Source organism: Pteronotus mesoamericanus, unplaced genomic scaffold (assembly GCF_021234165.1).
Source record: "Pteronotus mesoamericanus isolate MK-2021 breed Mesoamerican mustached bat unplaced genomic scaffold, CSHL_Meso_final scaffold_36, whole genome shotgun sequence".
In the NCBI taxonomy this organism is placed as follows: domain Eukaryota; kingdom Metazoa; phylum Chordata; class Mammalia; order Chiroptera; family Mormoopidae; genus Pteronotus; species Pteronotus mesoamericanus.
The window spans coordinates 723,428-743,006 of NW_026555313.1; the positions used below are offsets into that span (position 1 = coordinate 723,428).

General features: G+C 44.8%; 1 protein-coding gene across 9 annotated transcripts in view; it reads left to right on the forward strand.

Moving 5' to 3' along the window:
• Positions 1-19,579, forward strand: part of AMOTL1 (angiomotin like 1) — a 152,563-nt gene that overhangs the window by 73,788 nt on the left and 59,196 nt on the right. For 7 of the 9 annotated variants that reach the window (XM_054592223.1, XM_054592224.1, XM_054592222.1 and 4 more), the window contains 2 exons: positions 9,696-9,845; positions 14,045-14,969. In XM_054592223.1, the coding sequence (XP_054448198.1) occupies positions 9,696-9,845; positions 14,045-14,969 (1,075 nt within the window). Of the gene's footprint in view, positions 1-9,695; positions 9,846-13,783; positions 13,919-14,044; positions 14,970-19,579 lie in introns of those variants that run through there. The other 2 variants (XM_054592227.1, XM_054592231.1) reach the window with 2 other exon arrangements.

Consider the following 19,579-nt stretch of genomic DNA (forward strand, 5'->3'; position numbering starts at 1 on the left):
AGTGTGTGTACTCTGAGACGAATGCCGACACTGCTGTCCCAGCTTGCCACTCCACGTGACCTTGAACCTGCCCTGAAATGAACTGACCTTGAACCGTCACTTCATTTCCTCATTGTTTGGCAGTTGTCTGCTCTACACGTCTGTCTCCCATACCAGCCTATCAGATTTGGGTCCCCCATACCAGGCACTACCTGGCCCATGGCAGATGCTCAATGTTCTTTATCTCTGTGGAATGAATGAATGGATGAATGAGTTAATAATTCTTCATCTTGCTGTTGATCAAATTCACAGACCCATGAGCCATTGGAACTCACAGGCGTTATGAGGAACCCATATACTGTCACAAATATCTAGGTGTTTGAAAAATATCACTGAAATTCCGTGGAATGCTTTGGAAGAGTCAAAACTGAGTTTGCATCTTAACCTCGTAGCTATGAGCTGTGTGACCCAGATTATGTATGCCATTCCTGCTTTTGTTTAGGTCAAAAAAGAGATAATGAAACCCATTTCTCAGAGTTATGAGGATTTTCTGAGAGAGTGTTTGTATCGTGTCCTGCTCAGTAAGAATACTTTCTCTGCCCTCCTTCCCTGTAATCAAATAGCTGCTGTCTTACATGACTAGGGTAGTTGGCCATGTGATTTTTGAGCGTCACATCTAGCAAGCATTTATCATATATGGTAGGCAGCTTCATGGGCTTTTTTCCTCATGTTGAATTAGACGTTGTTTTTGGTATAATTGCTTTGTTTTTGTATCTTATAACAATATTTTACTTATAATTGAAATAGCCGTATTTCCTTACCAGCCGATCAGGTTAGCAGTTATGCAATATAGGGCACTAAAACTATTGACTTCAAACCGGAATTTATTAAAAAGTAAAAAATTTACACACAGGATTCTTCACTTCATCATAGGACTCAGTGCAGATGGGTTGGTCTGTTTTATGGAATGTCTCCTTATTCACCATTATTTAAATTCATCAAATCAACACATTTTGGTGTAAAATGTGATCTATTTACAGAACAGTTTACCACAACTTTTCAGGAGTGCATGTGCAGTCCCAGACCTTTCGTGGCAGAGAGGAGCACCAGCTTCCCCCACCTGACTCTGCATTCAAGTCAGCCATGAGGGGGGCCCAAAAAATTCATTTCTGGCCAACACTTGTGGAAAAATTCATTTCTGCTCCACATTTTTGGAGATCCTGATATTACCGGTCTGATGTGGGGGCTTGGAAGTGACTTTTTTTACATGTTCCACGAGTGACAGGCAGCACGGGCTTGGGATTCACTGTGAGAGTAGAGACTCCACCGGGAAAACAGTATGCAGCCAAACGGAAGGGGCGAGGAAGCGGGGCCTCAGAAGTTGCCTTGGTGCTCTGTTCTGGTGATTGGCAGCGAGTGTGCTATTATTAGGTTGAGTTTTTTTTTAAGGAATGACACAAAATAGTTCTGGCTCCTTCTCTGCCTCATATATGCAGGGAAGGAAGCTTTGCAAGTACCTTCCCTCATTATCCACAAGCAAGAGCATTTCATTGAAACCCCCCCAATATTAATGTATGAAATTGGGCAGGGAAAGAGGATTTAGGATGAAGTGAGGGATTTTGGAGGGCTCTTTGAAGGCATAGTAAAAAGAGCCTTCTTGTTGGAGGGGCTGTGCTGCTGGCTAGTTCTGTGACTCTGGGCATCACTTCACCTCTGTGAGCCTTGTATCCATATTGACAAAATGGGGATGGCGTGGTGATTATTAATGATACTTTCATATCATCCCTGCAACTAATAGGCCTTCAATAAATCGTAGCTCCTGCTATTATTGATTATACTCTTACTGCTAAAGGGATATTTAGTTTCTTGGGGAATATTGGTTGCTTTAAATTATGTAGTTCATTAGGAGTTGATTTTTGACTTAGGAGGTGGGTGAGCGTGATGAGAAGAAGCTTACGTGTCTCTTGAGAGTCCCAGGCCCTGTGAGACGCTGCTGCCTGGCAGACACGGCGCTGTCACTTAGCTGTCACCACAGGCGCAGATCACTGATCGGATGCGGGAAGCTGGAGGAGTTGGATGGCAGGCCAGGGTGTCTGAACTGCTCCTCTCCTTCCTTCCTTCCTTTGTGTGGGTGACAGACGGAGCTTGGAAGAGCGTGCCTATGCATTCATATTGTCGTTCTATGTCGTGGGTTTTATTTTAAGGCTTTTCATCCTGTTTGTTTTCCTTCATTCAAAAACTGGTAAGACTTACTGTCTGTATTACAGTGATAGAAACATGTTTAGGCAATGGCGCTTACCCATAATAATTCTTTTTTCTCAGTGGAAGCATCCTGTGTGCCAGGGCCCCCCAAAAGGGCCAAGGACCTTTGTGGTCCCGAAACAGGTATAAACAAATATGTTTAAAGGTTATTTAAACTTCAGTTATTTAATTAATATAGGGCTTATTTATTAAAACTTACCTGACTGAATGATTCCTGGAGATCTCCTGTTCAGCATAGTGCCTATACTAACAATACTTTATTGTGTACTTAAATTTGCTAAGAAAGTCAATTTAATTACGTTAGGTGTTCTTACCACAAATGCACACAAATAATAAATAGGGTGGGAGGAAACTTTGGGAATTGATGGATATGTGTTTGGTCGTGATGGTGGTGCTGGTTTCACAGGTTAATACTTTTATCCCCAGACTCATCGAGTTGTATACATTAAATATGTACACCTTTTTACATGTCAATCATACCTCAATAAAGTGGTTTTAGAAAAACACCTAAGGAGAAGAATCTCTGGAATCTAGGTATTTCTAGTTTTAGCTAATTTAAGTACCAAATATATCAACACAAATTATGAATTTTGATGTTATTAGTACACTTTGAGTCAAGATATTTAAGTAACCTTTGGATTTTAGGTTCAAATCCAAATTTTAAAAATTATTGCCTCTTTGTAGATAAAATCCTTTCATTATGGACAGTCTCCCTGTGTATATTCCCTGTGACTCTGTGTGGTCTTCCTGCAGCTCGGTGTGATGGGCAGGCCTGGGACGGCTCCTTTCATGGTGCCGGAGCACACGCTCCCAGGGCCCCAGGCTCTGCTCCTGCTCCCAGGCGAGGGAAGGAAGCAGGAGCCAGGGCGGCCCTGAGGCACAGCCCTGTGCAGAGTTGCGCAGGTGGAGTGGGATGAAATAGCCCCCTCCTGTAAATGCGAGTTTGTGTTCAAGCTACAAAATCCCTGTGATGTCCTAACACCATGTACGAAGTGCCTCTAAGGAATTGGATCATTGTTCACCTGTAATTAACCTGCTTTAGCACTAGATGGCTTTCCCCCTCCCCCGCCCCCAGTCGCTTTTACCAGCCTTGGTCTCCTGATGAGTTTGAAAGAGACAGACTTACCTTTGAGTTAAGTTCTGTAAAATTAAGAATATGTTTATAACTGGTTATTTTTAAATGGATCTCAATTCCACTAATAAATATTTATTGAGTGCCCATTTTCAACTGGAAACTGCTAGGTCCTATGAACCTCTGCAGATGATTAATAAAATCACTAAATATGTATTGAGCACTTATTATGATCTTATTTCTACTAGAATCTGGGGAGGAAAAAACCTAAAGACCAAGGGAATTTAACATTTTGTGGCATAACTATGCGTGAAATGAGATGGGAGCGCCAGGGAGTGGCATACGAGAAGTGGTGTATATACTGGGGGAGGAATGTGGATGGCTTCCTGGAGGAAGGGGCACTAAAGCAAAGCTTCAGAAGACAGCCAGAGAGTCGGCGCACATGTTTCGGCGTTTCGTGTGTGCCAAGGCAAGAGTTTCCCTGACTCACAGGGGAGAAAGATTCTCCAGCTGGAGGAAACTGGGAGAACTGCCCGTGTTTCTCCAGGGTTTGTGCAAAGGCAATAGACACGAGTTACTATAATTCAAGGCAGATTGTGCAAAGTCACGCAGTGCTTGACATAAAAACAGTGCTGTGTTCTTAGAATGGGAATCAGGAAAAGTAATATTTTTAAAATTTAAGTCTTTTTATCAGGCAGAAGTTCCTGATTGGTTAACTTAAGCATAGCAGGAATTTGTTGGGAGTGTATTGGGCGGCTCATACATTAAGTAGAAGGCTCAGAAAAGGGACAGGAACCTGTGTGAAGATGCACTGGGCACCCAGCTGCTTGTGTTGTGAGGAGGGGACCAACTACGGACACCACTGCCCTTCCCGGACGCCTGGTGATTGTGTTACTCAGATGATTTGTCAGGACCCCTTGTCTTTTTGACATTTCCTCAAGATTCAGGGTGTTCAGGTAGAACCTCCAGTTGACTACTAAGCTTAGGTTGTCCTAACTGCCAGAACAACAAGGAAGGTTTGGCTTCTGTTGTGGAAGGTAGAACCTACCCCCCAGGTCGCACAGGGAGTGCAGGGTTCTCTAACTCCAAAAACATTTAGAGTTGACTGACTATCAGGAATATGGTAGGTAATAGTTGGAAGTTGAACTATCTAATTTCTAAGTTATTTTCTGGTTTTGTGGGGTTATGAAAATAACATACTGCTAATGCTTCTGAAAAGCCCCCTTAAATAGTGGATTCTAGGTCTGTAGATAGAGCTCTATCCTCTTCCTTACCGATACCCAAGCCACACTGAACCCTTCCATCCTTTAAGAGATGCAGCTCTCTCTCGACTCAGTAGCTGTGCTTCTCCTTCACCCTGCTGGCAGATCTTTCCTCCCTAGCACCCGCCCCACCCCCCCAGCAGAGTAGCATACATCCTTCTCAATTTTTTTTTTCCAGTTCAGCTCACATGCCTCTTTTTCCTTGTCATTTCAACTCTGTATCATCGCCCTCAATCAACAAGTAGTAATGAATTACTTACAGGCTTCCAAAGCATTGTATCCCTTTAATGGAGCACTTGCTCTGCATTGAATTCTGGGTGCACGTGGTCTGCAGAGCCAAATAATAACATCCGCAGGTGAAGGACAGTCTTCCTCATTTCTTTGTGTTTGTAACTCCTACATATTGCCTTGTTGAACTCAGCTGTTACTTTAAAGGTTAAGCATACATTTTGCATTTTGGTTCACACTGATAATATCTCAGAGGGTTGTCTAAATAAGCATCACAAAGTTGAATGTAACACAGCTTAGATAAAGTTGTTCACCACAAGACGTTGGGAGAGTCAGCATTCTACTTTGAGAGAAACTATATTAAATAGGTATTGGTGCATTTATTTTACTTGTTTTCTACACTAGATAGATAGGTCCAGAAATTAGAATTCGAGCCTGGAGCCCAGGAAGACCTTTCCATGTAGGGGATGGGAATCTTGGAAACCTCCCCCCTTCCTACCCCCTGCTCACTTCCATCTTGGGTTTCAAATGTTGGTTCCTTGGGGCAAGAGAGTGACAAAGCATGTTCCAGTATGTGCGCTCAGTGCGGTGGAGCCTCCTGTGTCCTTCTGTGAAGTGTGTGTTGCATGCAGGTATTTATGGAGGAAGGTGCTGTGACCTAGCCTGGCTGTGCTCCACTCAGGCCTCAGCTTCCTGCAGTGTGACTTGATGGACGCACACGAGCTAGCTTGGCTTCACTCAAGGGCTTGGGAACAGACCAGACCTTATTTTTCAGGTACTAGTCATGGATTCTTCAGGCCCCTTCTGGACCTTGCTCGTAGGGCATCTGTCTCCATGAGCAGCGTGTTCCAGTCCCTGGAAAAACCTGCCAGAATCCAAAGGCTTGATGGCTTACATTTGACTTTGAGGCCACCTGCACACTCAGCAAATTCTTGAGCTCTTTGGAAGGGAAGGTAGAAAGAAGCTGCAGAATTGTTTGTTGCTGTGGTTGAAATCTCTAGAAGGTTACACTAATTTAGAAAGTGGAATTGTTTTTTAAATGTGTTAGGAGGTTTGGGATTACATGGAACTGGCCAAAGGCTGTGCCCGTTGGTGAAGTAACACCTGGGAGTTGGTTTGCAGTTCGTGGAGGCCTTGAGGAATGGGCCTCTGGCTGCAGGGCCTTTGTCAGCTGCAAAGGCGAGAACAAATGCTCCCTCATTTCAGGGAACTGCGTTGTGCAAGGAATCATTGGGAGCTCTCAGAGAATGGCTTTGGAGGGATCTTTGACCGTGTCTTTAAACTTACTTGGTAGTGAGACCTCCCAGAGGACAATGCCGTGTTCTCCATCAGTCAGCAAACAATAAGAGAGCATATACCATATACCACTTGCAAGAAGTAGCAAAAGGCACACGTGTGGTGCCTGTCTTCAAGCTTTCCCAGGGCAGTAGCACCAGCGTACATTAAATGACTCCAGCAAAATACTAGGCAGTTGATGTTTAAGGGCTAGGTTGTGTGCTTTAGATCATAATTGCTGCGGCAGTTGAGGGGAGGAAGGACCGCGTAGGGCCAAGACGTGGCGGTCAACTAAGGAGGTAAATTGATCGGAGAGGACTTTACAGGAGTTGTGGAGGGGACTGTGAGGCTGGAGGATGACATTCTTCGCTGGGATTTGGAGAAGGAGGGTGACACATTCGCGGGATGCTGAGGGGACCAGTGAGACTGACGACACCTAAAAGAGGGTCTGACCGTAGGCAGCCTTTAAAACCAAACAAAACCAGAACTTGAAGCTATAGCCAAGGTGGTTCTGTGAGTGGCCTGCTGGACATGGAATGTAAGGACAGGTGATTCCCAGCTGTGTGAGTGTTGGTTGATAGTGGGGTGACAGTTTGAATGCCCTACAGTGTTTATACCTGTTTACCGGTGTTTACAGGTGTAAGGAAACTTCTGAGCCTGTTAGGTTGGTCTTCACCGATTCCGGATCTGATCTTAGGGAAGTAACTCATTATGGTGGAGGTGAAGCAGATGAGCAGATCACCAGGGTTTCCCCCAGAAAACTCCATTTTGCCTTAATTTGCTTTTCCTTCAACAATGAGGTCCTTTGCTATTGCTGCTGTTGAGTAAGGGAAAAAAGGTCTTCTTCAGGGTCACATTACCTAAAGGCCCCTGGACACTTACAAAGAAAGTAACAACATAAAACCATAGTGGGAAGGAGGTTTTTAGTGCCTGAGAAGCAAGCCAAAAGCAGTCACGTTCATAGAGAGAAAAGCAAAGATTTTTCTTGTTGACAAATGACATGTAGATTTTGTAAAGAAAAAGAAACCATTCTTGGTGAAATGGGTTATAGTCAGTATAGGGCAGAAATGTTGAACTGTCCAACTAGTATTTCAGAATTTCACCCTTTGTCAAGTGCAATACAAACAGACCTCCAGCTTTCCCTGCAGGGCTGGCCCCTAAGGGCCGCACTTGCCCCTCCCCACAGCGAGGTGACTTCTTTATGCTGACTTTAGCTTGTTTGCCATTGCTTTCGCCACCCTTCCCTTGAAGACTAAAGTTGCATGAGTGATAATCCTTAGACAAGACACTGGTTTGAAAGAAACAGGTGACTGCAAGTTACTAAGTTCAGAGGACCTTATATGATAATAGTCTTTGTGAAGCCCCCAGAAGCAACACATGTACATATTATACACTGTGGAGCCAGCAGAGTCCCTGAGTGGCACGGGCTCCCTTAAAAATCAGACCACTACTGAGGCCCTGGGCCTGAGCCACGCTTGAAGGGGCTCCTGGTGGAGTGGTATCTTGAGATCCCCTCCATTCTCCCAGGCCCTTGCTCCTGGGTATGGAGAGCCAAGGTGCATTGCAGTGACAAGGAATGGCCTAGTGCAGAGTTCCTCCCTGGGCTCCATATCAGAAGTATATCGACACACACACACATTCATACACTCCTTTGTATGCACATACGCAGACACACATATCCTTAGTTAGGCCTCAATTTTATTAGCAATCTGCTCTCTGTTTCCATTAGAGTTCTTAGTCATGTGATGAGTGTCACCCAAAGTTGTAACCTGCTAGCACATGCCATTCCTGACCCAGATCCACTGTTAAAAAAAAAAAAAAAAAAAAATCACACTTTCCTTTCTTGAAGCGTATGGCCCTCAGCACCTCTCTGACTCCGAGTTGGTAGGTAGTGGGACTAGGGTACCGAAATGTGTTTTTGTGTCTTTTGGTGTTTTGCCCGTATGTACTATTCTCTGCTAGCATAGGGCTTCTCACTTTGGCTGCACACTGGAGTCATTTGAGGAGCTTTATAAAATGTAAGTGTGTGGGCCCTGTCCCCAGAGATCTGATGGAAGAGGTCCAGGTGAGGCGTGGGTACTGGAATTTTTAAAATCCCAGGCAATTCTATCGTATGGCCAAAGTTGTCCCTTGCCCCTCTCCCAGTTTTCCACCTACATTTTCCACCTGCTTGAAGTAGAAGCCAGGTCAGGATCAGCCTTTGGATCTAGGCCACCGTGACTCCTAATTTTAGCCCTAGACCTTTAGATTGATCGATGTTGAGGATGAGGCCCAGAAGGAGACGGGGTTTCTTTCCAGGGTAGTCCTTGTAGGTTAGCCAAAAAGAGGATGCTGACGGGTAGTTGCCCTGTGCATTAGGACTGTAATTTTAGGCTGATCTTCACATACTCCGTCATTCTTACTTGGTTTATATTCATCTTTAAGATGAAATTTGCAGCTACATTATTTATTTTTAACTTTATAAGATAAATATTATAGTTGTCAGTTATAGTTGTCAGAAAGATTTTTCTCTCTAGTCCAAACATGCCTGCGATACATGAGAGCACACATATTAGTACAAATATTTCATAAGGTAAAGAAACTCAAAGATGATGACTGAATCCGCATCTTATGGCCTCAGAATAATTAGTCATTTACTACTAGCTATGGCCTTACGGGAAATAGGTAGATAACAAACCTAGCAAGAAACTTGAAATTACCAGTTTGAAGTGATTGCTGACAAACATTTTTCTTGTCATAGAATTATCTTTTAGGCAATGACTTTAAGTTAAAAAAGAAAATAACATGACTCTTTCCCCAGAGTAAACTAAGTTACTTTGCCAAAAAAAAAGCCTTAAACCGTGTGCAGGGAGAGAAGTCAGTGCCGCGGACCCATCCTGCCTTCTATGTGTTCCCACGACGTTGTGTGTGCGGTGTCAGTGCCATGGTAGTGGTATCTCAGGTTCAGTGACTGTGGGATTGAATACAGTGTCCGATTTCATTGAAGCAGGAAGCACACTTCAGTTTGTGTGTGGAGCAGATAAACTGGAGCTGAAAGTCCAGTGGCTGGCGGAGGGCCAGAGCCCCTGCCCCCAGCTCCACGCTGCCATGTGAGGTTCCAGGCACCTCAGAGTCGGGCTGGGTGCTCTGTCCTGGGCTGGGACACGGTCCCGCTAATACGGATCCTGGAGGAATGGCCACCCCTTTCTGTACCTTTTATGTATTCTGAGAGTCAGCTGCTCCTCTCCTCCTACGGTTGCTTTTCCAGTCTCTTCACGGCCCTGTTTTCTGTCCCCCTCCTTCCCTGTCCGGGACTTTGTGACTTCTCCAGAGTCACAGAGGACTTGACTTTTGCTGGTGGTGCCGCTGCCCTTGACCCTGGGCTGTGTGAAAGTGTCCGTGCCTGCACTGAGCACGTCTTGAAGATTGTTATTTTGACTTCATGGGTCATTTTGGTGAGTGGCCGGCCTGGTGATAATTCTGAATAGTAACTGTGGAATTTTATGAATCAAAAAGACAGGGCTCCCACTGCAAGTTGAAACGTGGAACAATGCGTCATGGACTCTTGTGAGTCACACAAGGAGGAGGGAGAGGACTTTATTGGCACTAACTGACACTTTGCTTTTTCTCCCCCGCAGGTCCTCCTCCTGCTTGCTACAGTCCCAATAGTCCTGCCCAGATTCTGGAAGACCCCAACTACTTTTTCCCAGACTTTCCACTCTATTCTGGGAGGCATGAAGCATCTGCCTTGACGGTGGAGCCAAACGGTACCATCAGGGAAAAAGTTGGTAAGTTCTTTCACTGGCACTTGTGTTGGAAACAAAATGATCTGATGTGTCCCACTTTTAGTTCTTTTGTATAATTTTTTCCCTCTATACTCATTTTAAAAAATCAGCATACAGGATTATTGGTTGTCTCTTTCTTGGCAGATGCCTTATTTTCAATATTTGTGCTATGGTGTTAATAGACTATTTTGCTATAATTTGTGACTCTCTCAACAAAGAGTTTCTAGGTATATAGGAATTCCAGAATTATACCATTTATTCCCTAACGTTTCTTCAATTCCTAAATATTTTTTGTACTCTTTCCCAGAGTCTTTCTTTTATTTTTTTTTTCCTTCTATACTTTATTTTAATCTTTTGGCAAATAATTCAGAAGTTCAGAAGAAATTCAAAACTACAATAGGGAGGTAGCTGCTTTGTAAAAACTCCCTGCCTATTTTTGAAGGCTTTTGGGATTGGTAAAATTATGATGGAATTGTTAAAACCACTCTGGGGAAGGATCTCAGGGTCCAAATGTGCTTATGAAAAGAGAATTTAATAGTTTTCATGCTTGATGAGACCTTGTTCCTTTAAAAAAAAAAGTATGTATGTATGTATGTATGTATGTATTAGCGAGAGGGGACGGGAGGGAGAAAGGGAGGGAGAGAAACATTGATGCTGCTCGTACGGACCCCCACCAGGGACCAAACGCACAACCCAGGCTGGGACTTGAACTGGCGACCTTTAGCTCTACGGGACAACACCCAACCAACTAAGCCACACTGGTCAGGGCCCCCATTCCTTTTATTATTCATCCAAAAATATAATTTTCCTCTGGAAATATATTTTGATTTCAATAGAATTTTTATTCATTGTATTAAAAATTAGTGATTTTTATCTGAATTTGCTTGTTCCCTTAACCCTTTTGGATCAGTCTGTGCCGAGGGCGAGGACTGCCCTTTGTCCTTGCCTGCCCCGGCACCTGTCAGCGCGCCTGGCCATATAGCGGGCTTTCTGTCCCTCTTCACTGAGTGAGAGATGATCCAGTTCAGCCCACATTGATCGTCTTCTCCTTGGGTTGTTCATCACTTACTACGATTATTTGGCACTCGTGTGGACTTTCACTGGTCTGTTTTTACTATTTAAATTTATTTACGGTCGAACTTTGGATTTATATTTCAGTTACAGTGTCCATTCTCTGGAGATAAGGAATAAGTTTGAATTTACTCCACATGCAGTCCTGTGAGGCAGATATGAAGTTGGCCCATTTTACAGAGGAGAGAGGTTCAGAGAAACTGAGTACTTTGTCTGAGGTCACAGAGGTGTGAGTTGAGCTTCAGGAACCAGTCTGTAAAGTTCTTTAATTTACTCAACAGTTTTTCCCAAAGGCCTTCTGTGGATCAGGGTAGTATTCTGGGTACTGGGGATGCTGTATTGAACTTAACAGATACAACTGCCCGTCCTCCGGTGCTTGAATTCTAGTAGAGGAAGACTGATAATAAATACAGCGTGGCTTGAAAAGAGAAGAGGCCAGAAGCAAGAGCTGTTAGAGGCTGTTCAGGACATTTAAGCCACTGCTAAGAGGAGCCAGAACTGGGGAGCAGCTGAGGGCATGGAAGCTAGGGTTGCAGTCTTTGCAATTTCAGGGACACTAAAAATGTCATCTGCTCTCACCTTTTCTCATATTTTAATGTCAAAAGGAATAAGTGGTATATAATCCTTGACAGACCTTGCCAATTCAAGACTGTAAACCTAATGACATGGTATACATACTTGTGTATACATGAATATATTTATTTAGATATCTTGTAAGCTTCTTATCCCACCTTTATTTTTCCTCATTTCACTGTGGACTAAGAAAACCTAAGTTGGCAGGTGATTAAATGTAGGGAGCAAAGGAGACAAAGGGTCAAAAGTAAATATGAAATTTCTATCAGGATGACTCACTCATATGAGGGTGCCATTTATAGGTTCAAAGAAAAGGCAACCTTGGGGAAGAAAGATGATTTGGGGGGAAATGACGTGTTGTGTATATATGGAAATACAGAGCCATCAGTGCGTGGAACTGTAGAACGGAAGGCTGCTTAGAGATGACCTAGTTCATCGTCCTCAGTTTATAGGTGAGGCTACTAAGCTAGAAGAGAGTAGGTGATTTGCTTAGAGTCATGCCAGTAGTGAGTGGTAGAATGTTTACTGTCATAATGTTATATGATATCCTCAAGGTACTACTTACTAGTACTGTTGTAAAATGGGGTAAATTTTATATTCTGCGGAAATTGTGTAGGTGTTCTTTTACTGGTAAAATGTTTGATCCCCCTCACTGGGTTGTGTGCTAGGGAGACCCTTATAGATAAAAAGGCATGATTCTTCCCTTTAAGGAGTTTAGAGTCTCGTGTAAATAACTAATTGCCACCTACTGTGATAGTGGCTCTACTGAGATATCTGCAAGTGGAGGGGGGCTCGAGCCTGCTGGGCTGCCGCAGGAAAGGGTTTCCTCAGAAGGTAGCTTTGGCGCCATCACATGAAGCATGGCTAGGAATTTCCCAGGAGGACATGGTGAGATACATCTTTCTAGGCAGAGGGGCAATGTGAGCAAAGGCCTAGAGGCCAGAGGGAGCCAGCCTGTCTGGGAATTATGTATGTTTTTAGGTATTGTTGGAGCTTAAACTCCCAGGGGTTGCCAGTGAGGGTGGGGTGGTGGCGGCATGGAGTGTTGCTGAATAGGTGAGGCAGTGCCTGCTCTACCACGGCATAGAAAGTCAGTTTCATCCTGTCATTATTGAGGATTTCTGTGCAGAGGATTGATGTGATTAGATTTTCCTATTTGAACAATCTTGCAGGGTAGTGCTGAGGATAGGTTGGGGTCTAAGGGTTGGGTTTGGAAACAGAAATGAGACACGTGTCAGGGAAATAGCTGAGCAGGCTGTTGGAATGAGTGGTCTGGGTATGAGATGCCGAGGGCTTATAATGGTATGAAATGAACCCAGATTTTGTTGTGAAATGAGTCAGATCCTGGCTCTGTCTCTTCCTACCTCTGTGACCTCTGTGCTTTACCTTTTCTAAATCTCTCCTAATCTGTAAGATTGGGGGAATTAATATCTACCTCATGATTGCATATGGAACGAATGACTATATGGACAGAATTTAGTACAGTGGCATATCACATGCACTTTAAAAATGGTTCTTGTATTGTGGTTATTCGTAATCTACTTGGAGATTGGCATGGGAGTGAAGAGGAGAGTTCGGGGAGACTTTTTGGAGGTAGAATTGCCAGGCAGTCAGTGACTAGATGTTGTGGCTAAGGAAGAGGAAGGGATTTTGGAAAACTCCCAGGTTCCTCGCTAGGCAGAAATTAGACAAGGCAGGGATACGGGGTTGGTCGGGTGGGTAAGCCTTTCGGGGTGAAGAAGGCATGTTGAATTTGAAGGAGTCGGGCCATTGGCTGGCGGCTGTGGATACGTGGGTCATGGGCCCGTCGTTGAAGATGAGCGGTGAATGTGACGACCCAGGAGATCCTGTCGAGTGAGGGTGGAAGCGCACTCAGGGCAGAGCCATGGGGAAAACCAGGATTTAAGGGGCAGGTGGAGGAAAAGGAGTCAGAGGAGCGAACAGAGAAGCAGGAGCCAGGGCCTGGTTGCCGAGTTAGGAGAGCATTTCAAGGAGTGGGTGATCAGCATGCCAGGTGCCTCAGAAGGGTTAGTTGTGTAATATGAGCACTGGAAAATTCTCACTGGGCTTGGTTGCTAATCAGAGCAGTAAGGAGGGCAGTGCGCGGACACAGCAAGTGTAGATGGCTCACTGAGGACAGTTAAAAGAGAAGGGAAGGGGAGAGGGAGGGTGGCAGTTAGAGGGACATGTAGGGCCATGAAAAGGTGGTTTCTTTTGTTTGGTTTTGGGTTTTGCATGTATTTTTTTAAGATAAGAAAGACTTGGCATGTTTCTATGAAGAAGAAAAGGGGACCCTGGGGAGATTAAAGGAAAGAGAGGGGTTGAAGGATGGAACTGGGCAGAAGAGGAAGCTGGAGGCGAGGGAAGGAAGAGTATTAGAGACAGTTTGAATTGGCGAACCACTTCCAGGAGAAACTGCAGGATACACAGAGGTGGTAGTGGATTTGAAATCTTGTTTCATGCTCCTGTGCTTAGAATGTTAATTATTTACCACTTCCTTATAGACCGATATTCCTGGGAAACAATCTGATACCTTTTTTCCTCTGTTTACCTTTCAGCGGAGGACCCTCTTTGTAACTTCCACTCCCCAAACTTCCTGAGGATCTCAGAGGTGGAAATGAGAGGTTCCGAGGATGCGGCAGCTGGAACAGTATTACAGCGGCTGATCCAGGAACAACTGCGGTATGGCACCCCGACCGAGAACATGAACTTGCTGGCCATTCAGCACCAGGCCACAGGGAGTGCAGGACCAGCCCACCCTACAAACAACTTTTCTTCCACGGAAAACCTCACTCAAGAAGACCCACAAATGGTCTACCAGTCGGCACGCCAGGAACCGCAGGGTCAAGAACACCAGGTGGACAATACGGTGATGGAGAAACAGGTCCGGTCCACGCAGCCTCAGCAGAACAACGAGGAACTGCCCACTTACGAGGAGGCCAAAGCACAGTCCCAGTTCTTTCGGGGTCAGCAGCAGCAGCAACAGCAGCAGCAGGGGGCTGTAGGTCATGGTTACTACATGGCTGGGGGCACCAGTCAGAAGTCCCGGACTGAGGGGAGGCCCACGGTGAACCGTGCCAACAGTGGGCAGGCGCACAAGGACGAGGCGCTGAAAGAACTGAAGCAGGGCCACGTCCGCTCTCTCAGTGAGAGAATCATGCAGTTGTCATTGGAGAGGAATGGTGCTAAGCAACACCTCCCTGGCTCAGGGAATGGCAAGGGGTTCAAGGCAGGAGGGGGACCCTCCCCAGCCCAGCCTGCAGGTAAAGTGCTGGATCCCCGCGGTCCTCCACCCGAGTACCCCTTCAAGACCAAGCAAATGATGTCCCCGGTCAGCAAGACCCAGGAGCATGGACTTTTCTACAGCGACCAGCACCCTGGGATGCTCCACGAGATGGTCAAGCCGTACCCTGCCCCTCAGCCTGCGAGAACAGAAGTGGCCGTTCTGAGGTACCAGCCGCCCCCAGAGTATGGGGTAACAAGGTGATTGTCAAGCCTAGACGTTTCACTTGGCTTTTCAAAATCCAGCGATCATGTGTTTGGCATTTGCTGTTTTCATGGCATATGAGGTTTTTGTTATCAGGTTTTTCTCCTGTGCATAATATTTAATAAGGCACTTTTTGGCCACAAATATAATGGAACAGAAGAGAGGGCAGTTGGGGATTCAGGAGTTTAGGGGAGGGGCCTCAGTTGTTGGCCATCCCTGGGAGCTCTGCCTGGCGGCCAGGCAAAGCAGGAATTTTCCTGGCCGGCCTTGTGGAGAACATCCCAACTCCTGGAACATATTATTACTACGAGGTTTTACAGTCTTTCTTCATTGTAGATTTTAAAGGAAAATGCAGTCTGAATGCTAAAACAGAGGACTTAAAGGGACCATAGAAATCATATAGTCCTACTCACTTATTAAACAGATGACAAGCTAAAGCCTGGAGAGATTAATAAATTTCCACAGTGCACACTCTGAGGCAGCTGGAGTTTGGCTCAAGTGTCCTGGTCGTCAACATCTTTTCCCTCCTTGCCCTAATTCCTCTTCTGACTGGCTGATAGACTCGACAACCCTTCCTGAGTGTGTATACTGTGCAGACCTGTCCCGGCCTCGGAGATAAAGATACGGTCTCAGGGAAACTGGCCTCTGAATGTGTCATTGCAGTGCAGTGTGCCGTTTTAGGGTAGAAGCGTGCGGAGAGCGCAGGGGGACCTGAGAGGATAGTGTGACTCACATCTGGAGGGAGTGGGGACAGCCTCTCTGAGGAGGTGACGTTTGAATTGGGTCAAAAGAATACGTAAGAATTGTGGGGTAGAGGTGAAATAGCAGGATGGATATATTATGCAGGGGGAATGTCATCTCCTCGGACAAACCATTTAGGTCCTAAATGTTAGGAGGTTTTGCTGGGACCGTGCTGCAGTGATGCAGAGCACTCGTGGGATGGGGCGTGGTAAGAAGTGGCAGAAGATGTGTTTGGACAGGGAAGTTGAGACCAGTGGGTGAAGGTCTGTAAGTGTCGTACTAAGGACTTTAGAATTTACCCGGAAACAACTGTTTTTAAGTAGAGACCATATTGATGTTTGATAGAAGGGCTGGCGTCAATGGCACTAAGGATGAATTGGAGGCAAGGGAGAATGGGGGCCATGGGGACCTTCAGGGACAGTCTCAGTAGTCCGGACGAGAATTGCTGAGGGTTGAGGCCCTGGGGCAGGGGAGCATTGTATGCTAAGAGAGGCAGGGAAATAGAATTGACAGGATTTAGTGATTGTCTAGATAGGAAAGTTGATGAATAGGGCGATTGAAAATAAGGCAACTGGAAATCAAGCTCTGAGGAGAGAAATTGGGTCTGAAGACACAAATTGGGGATTTGCCAGCATTTAGATGTTGCTAAATTTGCTTGCGGAGAGCATGGAGCGTGAGAAGAGGGGACAGGTGGCCACTGCCTATTTATTGGATATGTCTTCGTTCTCACAAAGGGCTTTATTTATCTGTCTCTAAATCGAATGTACTGAGGCTTCTCCATGCGACCCCAGTGGTTGTGTGCATACCTTGGCTGTACGTCGTCTGAAGAAGGAGTGACTGGGCCTTGGCCAGCAGAGAGATGGCCTGTCATCCGCTCACTTCCCAGCTGCTGGCGCTGTTCCCTCCACTAGGCTGGGAAGGCCAGCTCTGAAGCAGTATACCAACATTAGACTTCTGACAGCTGCAGAACACCTTCTTCCTGAAGTGGGCATGGTCTGACACCGCTCGGGAGTCCAAGATGGGGCTCTGGGGGCTCCTGTTCTTACCCTTTTACAGTTCCTTAGGCCAAAGGAGAAATTTAAACTCAAAAACTATCAGATTTGAAGAGGGGAAAAAAATAGTCTGCAAATCTCGGGTATTTGTACCACATTGGTTTACCATAGTTTAAGATAACCCATGGTGTTTACCCCAGAATGGTATCAGAGTTTGGTTTGTGATATTTCACATTTTTTTTCCTGAATATTTAACTAAACCTCTAGAGCTTGACAGAAGGTGAAAATATCCCCAAATGAGGTCTCTTCCTTCCCTTTAGCTTTAGAGTTTGATAAATGACAATGCATAATGTGGATTGGCTTTCTGTTTTTTTGTGGGGTTTTTTGCCTTTTTTTTTAGGAAGATTTTTTTCCCCATTTTTAAATCACTTTTTTTTTTAAGTTTGCTTTTTGTCACTTGGCAGTAGGTGTGATATAAGGTAGGAGGCATAGTAAGGGGAGGAGGGAAGCCCTTCTTAGAGGTCTACCCCTTTATTTCTGGAAAGTGTCATTTGTCTCAAATTTGTGACGTCAAAAAAAGAAGACATGTATGAGGGACTTGAGTCAGTAGCCAGGCCTGGCAGCTGGATGGACATGACATCAGAATATCCCAGGAGACGTAACAGACAGGCCATTGAGGCTGGGCCCCAGAGCTACAAGGCCCCTTTGTGAGCCTGGCCATGGCTCGCCAGCATGGCTCCAGCAGCACAGCCCTTGGTTGACAGGGTAAATAAAGTCGCATCCATACCGGTCCTGCTTCAGATGCATCCATTGTGGCCTGAACTCCCAGGGTTGGATCTGAAACTCAGCAGTGAGCGATGTTCAAGCTATCTTTGCCCCAAAAGATGAGCAGGACTCTGTCCAATTTCACTGACATATTTATTCCCTGGTGCTTAAAGGGCTGTCTGTCCTAAATGGTGACGGTTTAGAAAGCTGCAGGCTGCTGGGTCAATACTCCATAGACTCCTGGATGGGAAGGACGGACGGCCTGAGTGAGATCACTGAGCCTACCTCCCTGCCCGATGCTGCAAAAATGGGTGTAGTGTTTTACTGAAATTTATTCTCTCATCTGCTCTGATCTGCGAAAGACGGAGATGTGGGTGGATTATTGTAAAGCACTTTAGGTTCCTTTTGTGGGAAATGAAGAGGCCACTAGTGAAACCCTAGTGCACTCCCCTGGCATTGTTGTGGGTGAGCGAGTGAGGCTGCTGGAGGCGAAGGGACTAAGACGGCCTCACCTCACCGAGGTAGCTGTGGGGACTTGCAGGGCACATGAGCCGGCAATGGATAAAGGCTCTAGTTTGTTCTGCTTCATCTTCCTCTTCCTTCAACTTGAAAGTGGAAATGGGTAGAAATGAAGACAGGGTGAGGATGGGACAGGTTGTTCTGTGGAGCATTGTGCCTTTAAAAAAAAGGGTAAGCATTTCAATGTTAATCTGACTCACTTTGTGAAAACAGCACTTCCAGAAGCTGTGAATTGGCTTATACCATCTGTACTGTTAACAGAAGAGAATGCATGAAATGAATATCAGTAGATGATCTGATTTTTATCAAAGCAGCTTGGAGTACCTTAGTCAAATGCATGTTTATTTTTCAAAAAAATCTGCCCATATTTCCAAAGTGGAAACTAAAGATGCTAAAAAATTACTTAATAGATCCTGCTTTCTTAATATAACCACTGTTAACATTTTTCCTATACACACTAATTTTTTCATGTTATAATCGTAGATTCTACTCAGTTTAGTATCTTAGCTTTCTTTAGATAGTATTTTATCACTTTTTTTCTCACAGTGTTTGTTTCTATAGTTTTATTCATGCATTTCATAAAGTATATAATTTATATCACTTTATAAATAATGTTGCAAACATCATCAAGCATATCAAATTTTCCATATTTTGGTTTCATTCTTTAGGAATCATTTAGAAATGAAATTGTTGGGTAAAATTGTAATGAATATTTAATGACTTCTGATACTGGACAGCTTTGTAAAAATATTATAGTGCCTGTTTCACAATACTTTGACCAACGTTAGGTCATTATATTAGAAAAGCTTTGCTAATTAGTTTTAACTCCTTATTTTAATTTGCAGTTATCAGCTAGGTTAAATTTTGGGTGGGTATATTTTAGTAGTTAGATTTATTTGATCTTGAAAATTGGTTCTTCATGTTTGTGTTCGTTTGATTTATTGTATATATTTAATGGATTCGGAGTAATCTGAAACCTGTGTTCTCCAATACTTGCTCTGATTTTCAGTTTCTAGAATTCCGTTTCCACCCCTAGCAGGTAACAGTGGAGCACAGGCAGTAGCAAGAGGACTCAACCTTCAAGTGTCTGCTGTGTGCCAGGCACTTCGTGTGGGTCGTCTGTAACCTTCACAGCAGTCCTAAGTGGGGCATACATTACTAGTCATGCCCCTATTCTTACAGATGATAAAATTTAGGCTTAGCGAGAAAGGTTCAAGTGCTTTAGTCATGGACACCAGCTGGAAGTGCACAGGAGCCAGGTGCAAACCTCAATCTGTTTGTCACACACTGCATGTGGAAGCAAAGATTTACATTTCTACGTGGTGTCATTCATCTTGTGAATTTCACATCAGGTTTATATATCACACTTGGTGTCCAGCCTGTACTCCGCCTACACCTCTGGCTCTTTTCAGGAGGACCGGAGTACTGATTAAGTGTTCCAGACTTCAGGAGGAAAGTCCTCCGGATATCCTTTCTCTCCGGACATCCAGCCTAACCTTGCTGACAGCTCCAGGCTATGAGCTTGAGTGTGTCTCGAGTTTGCTTTCATGTGGAAGTGGGGACTTGGGAGAATATTGTTTATTTGCCTT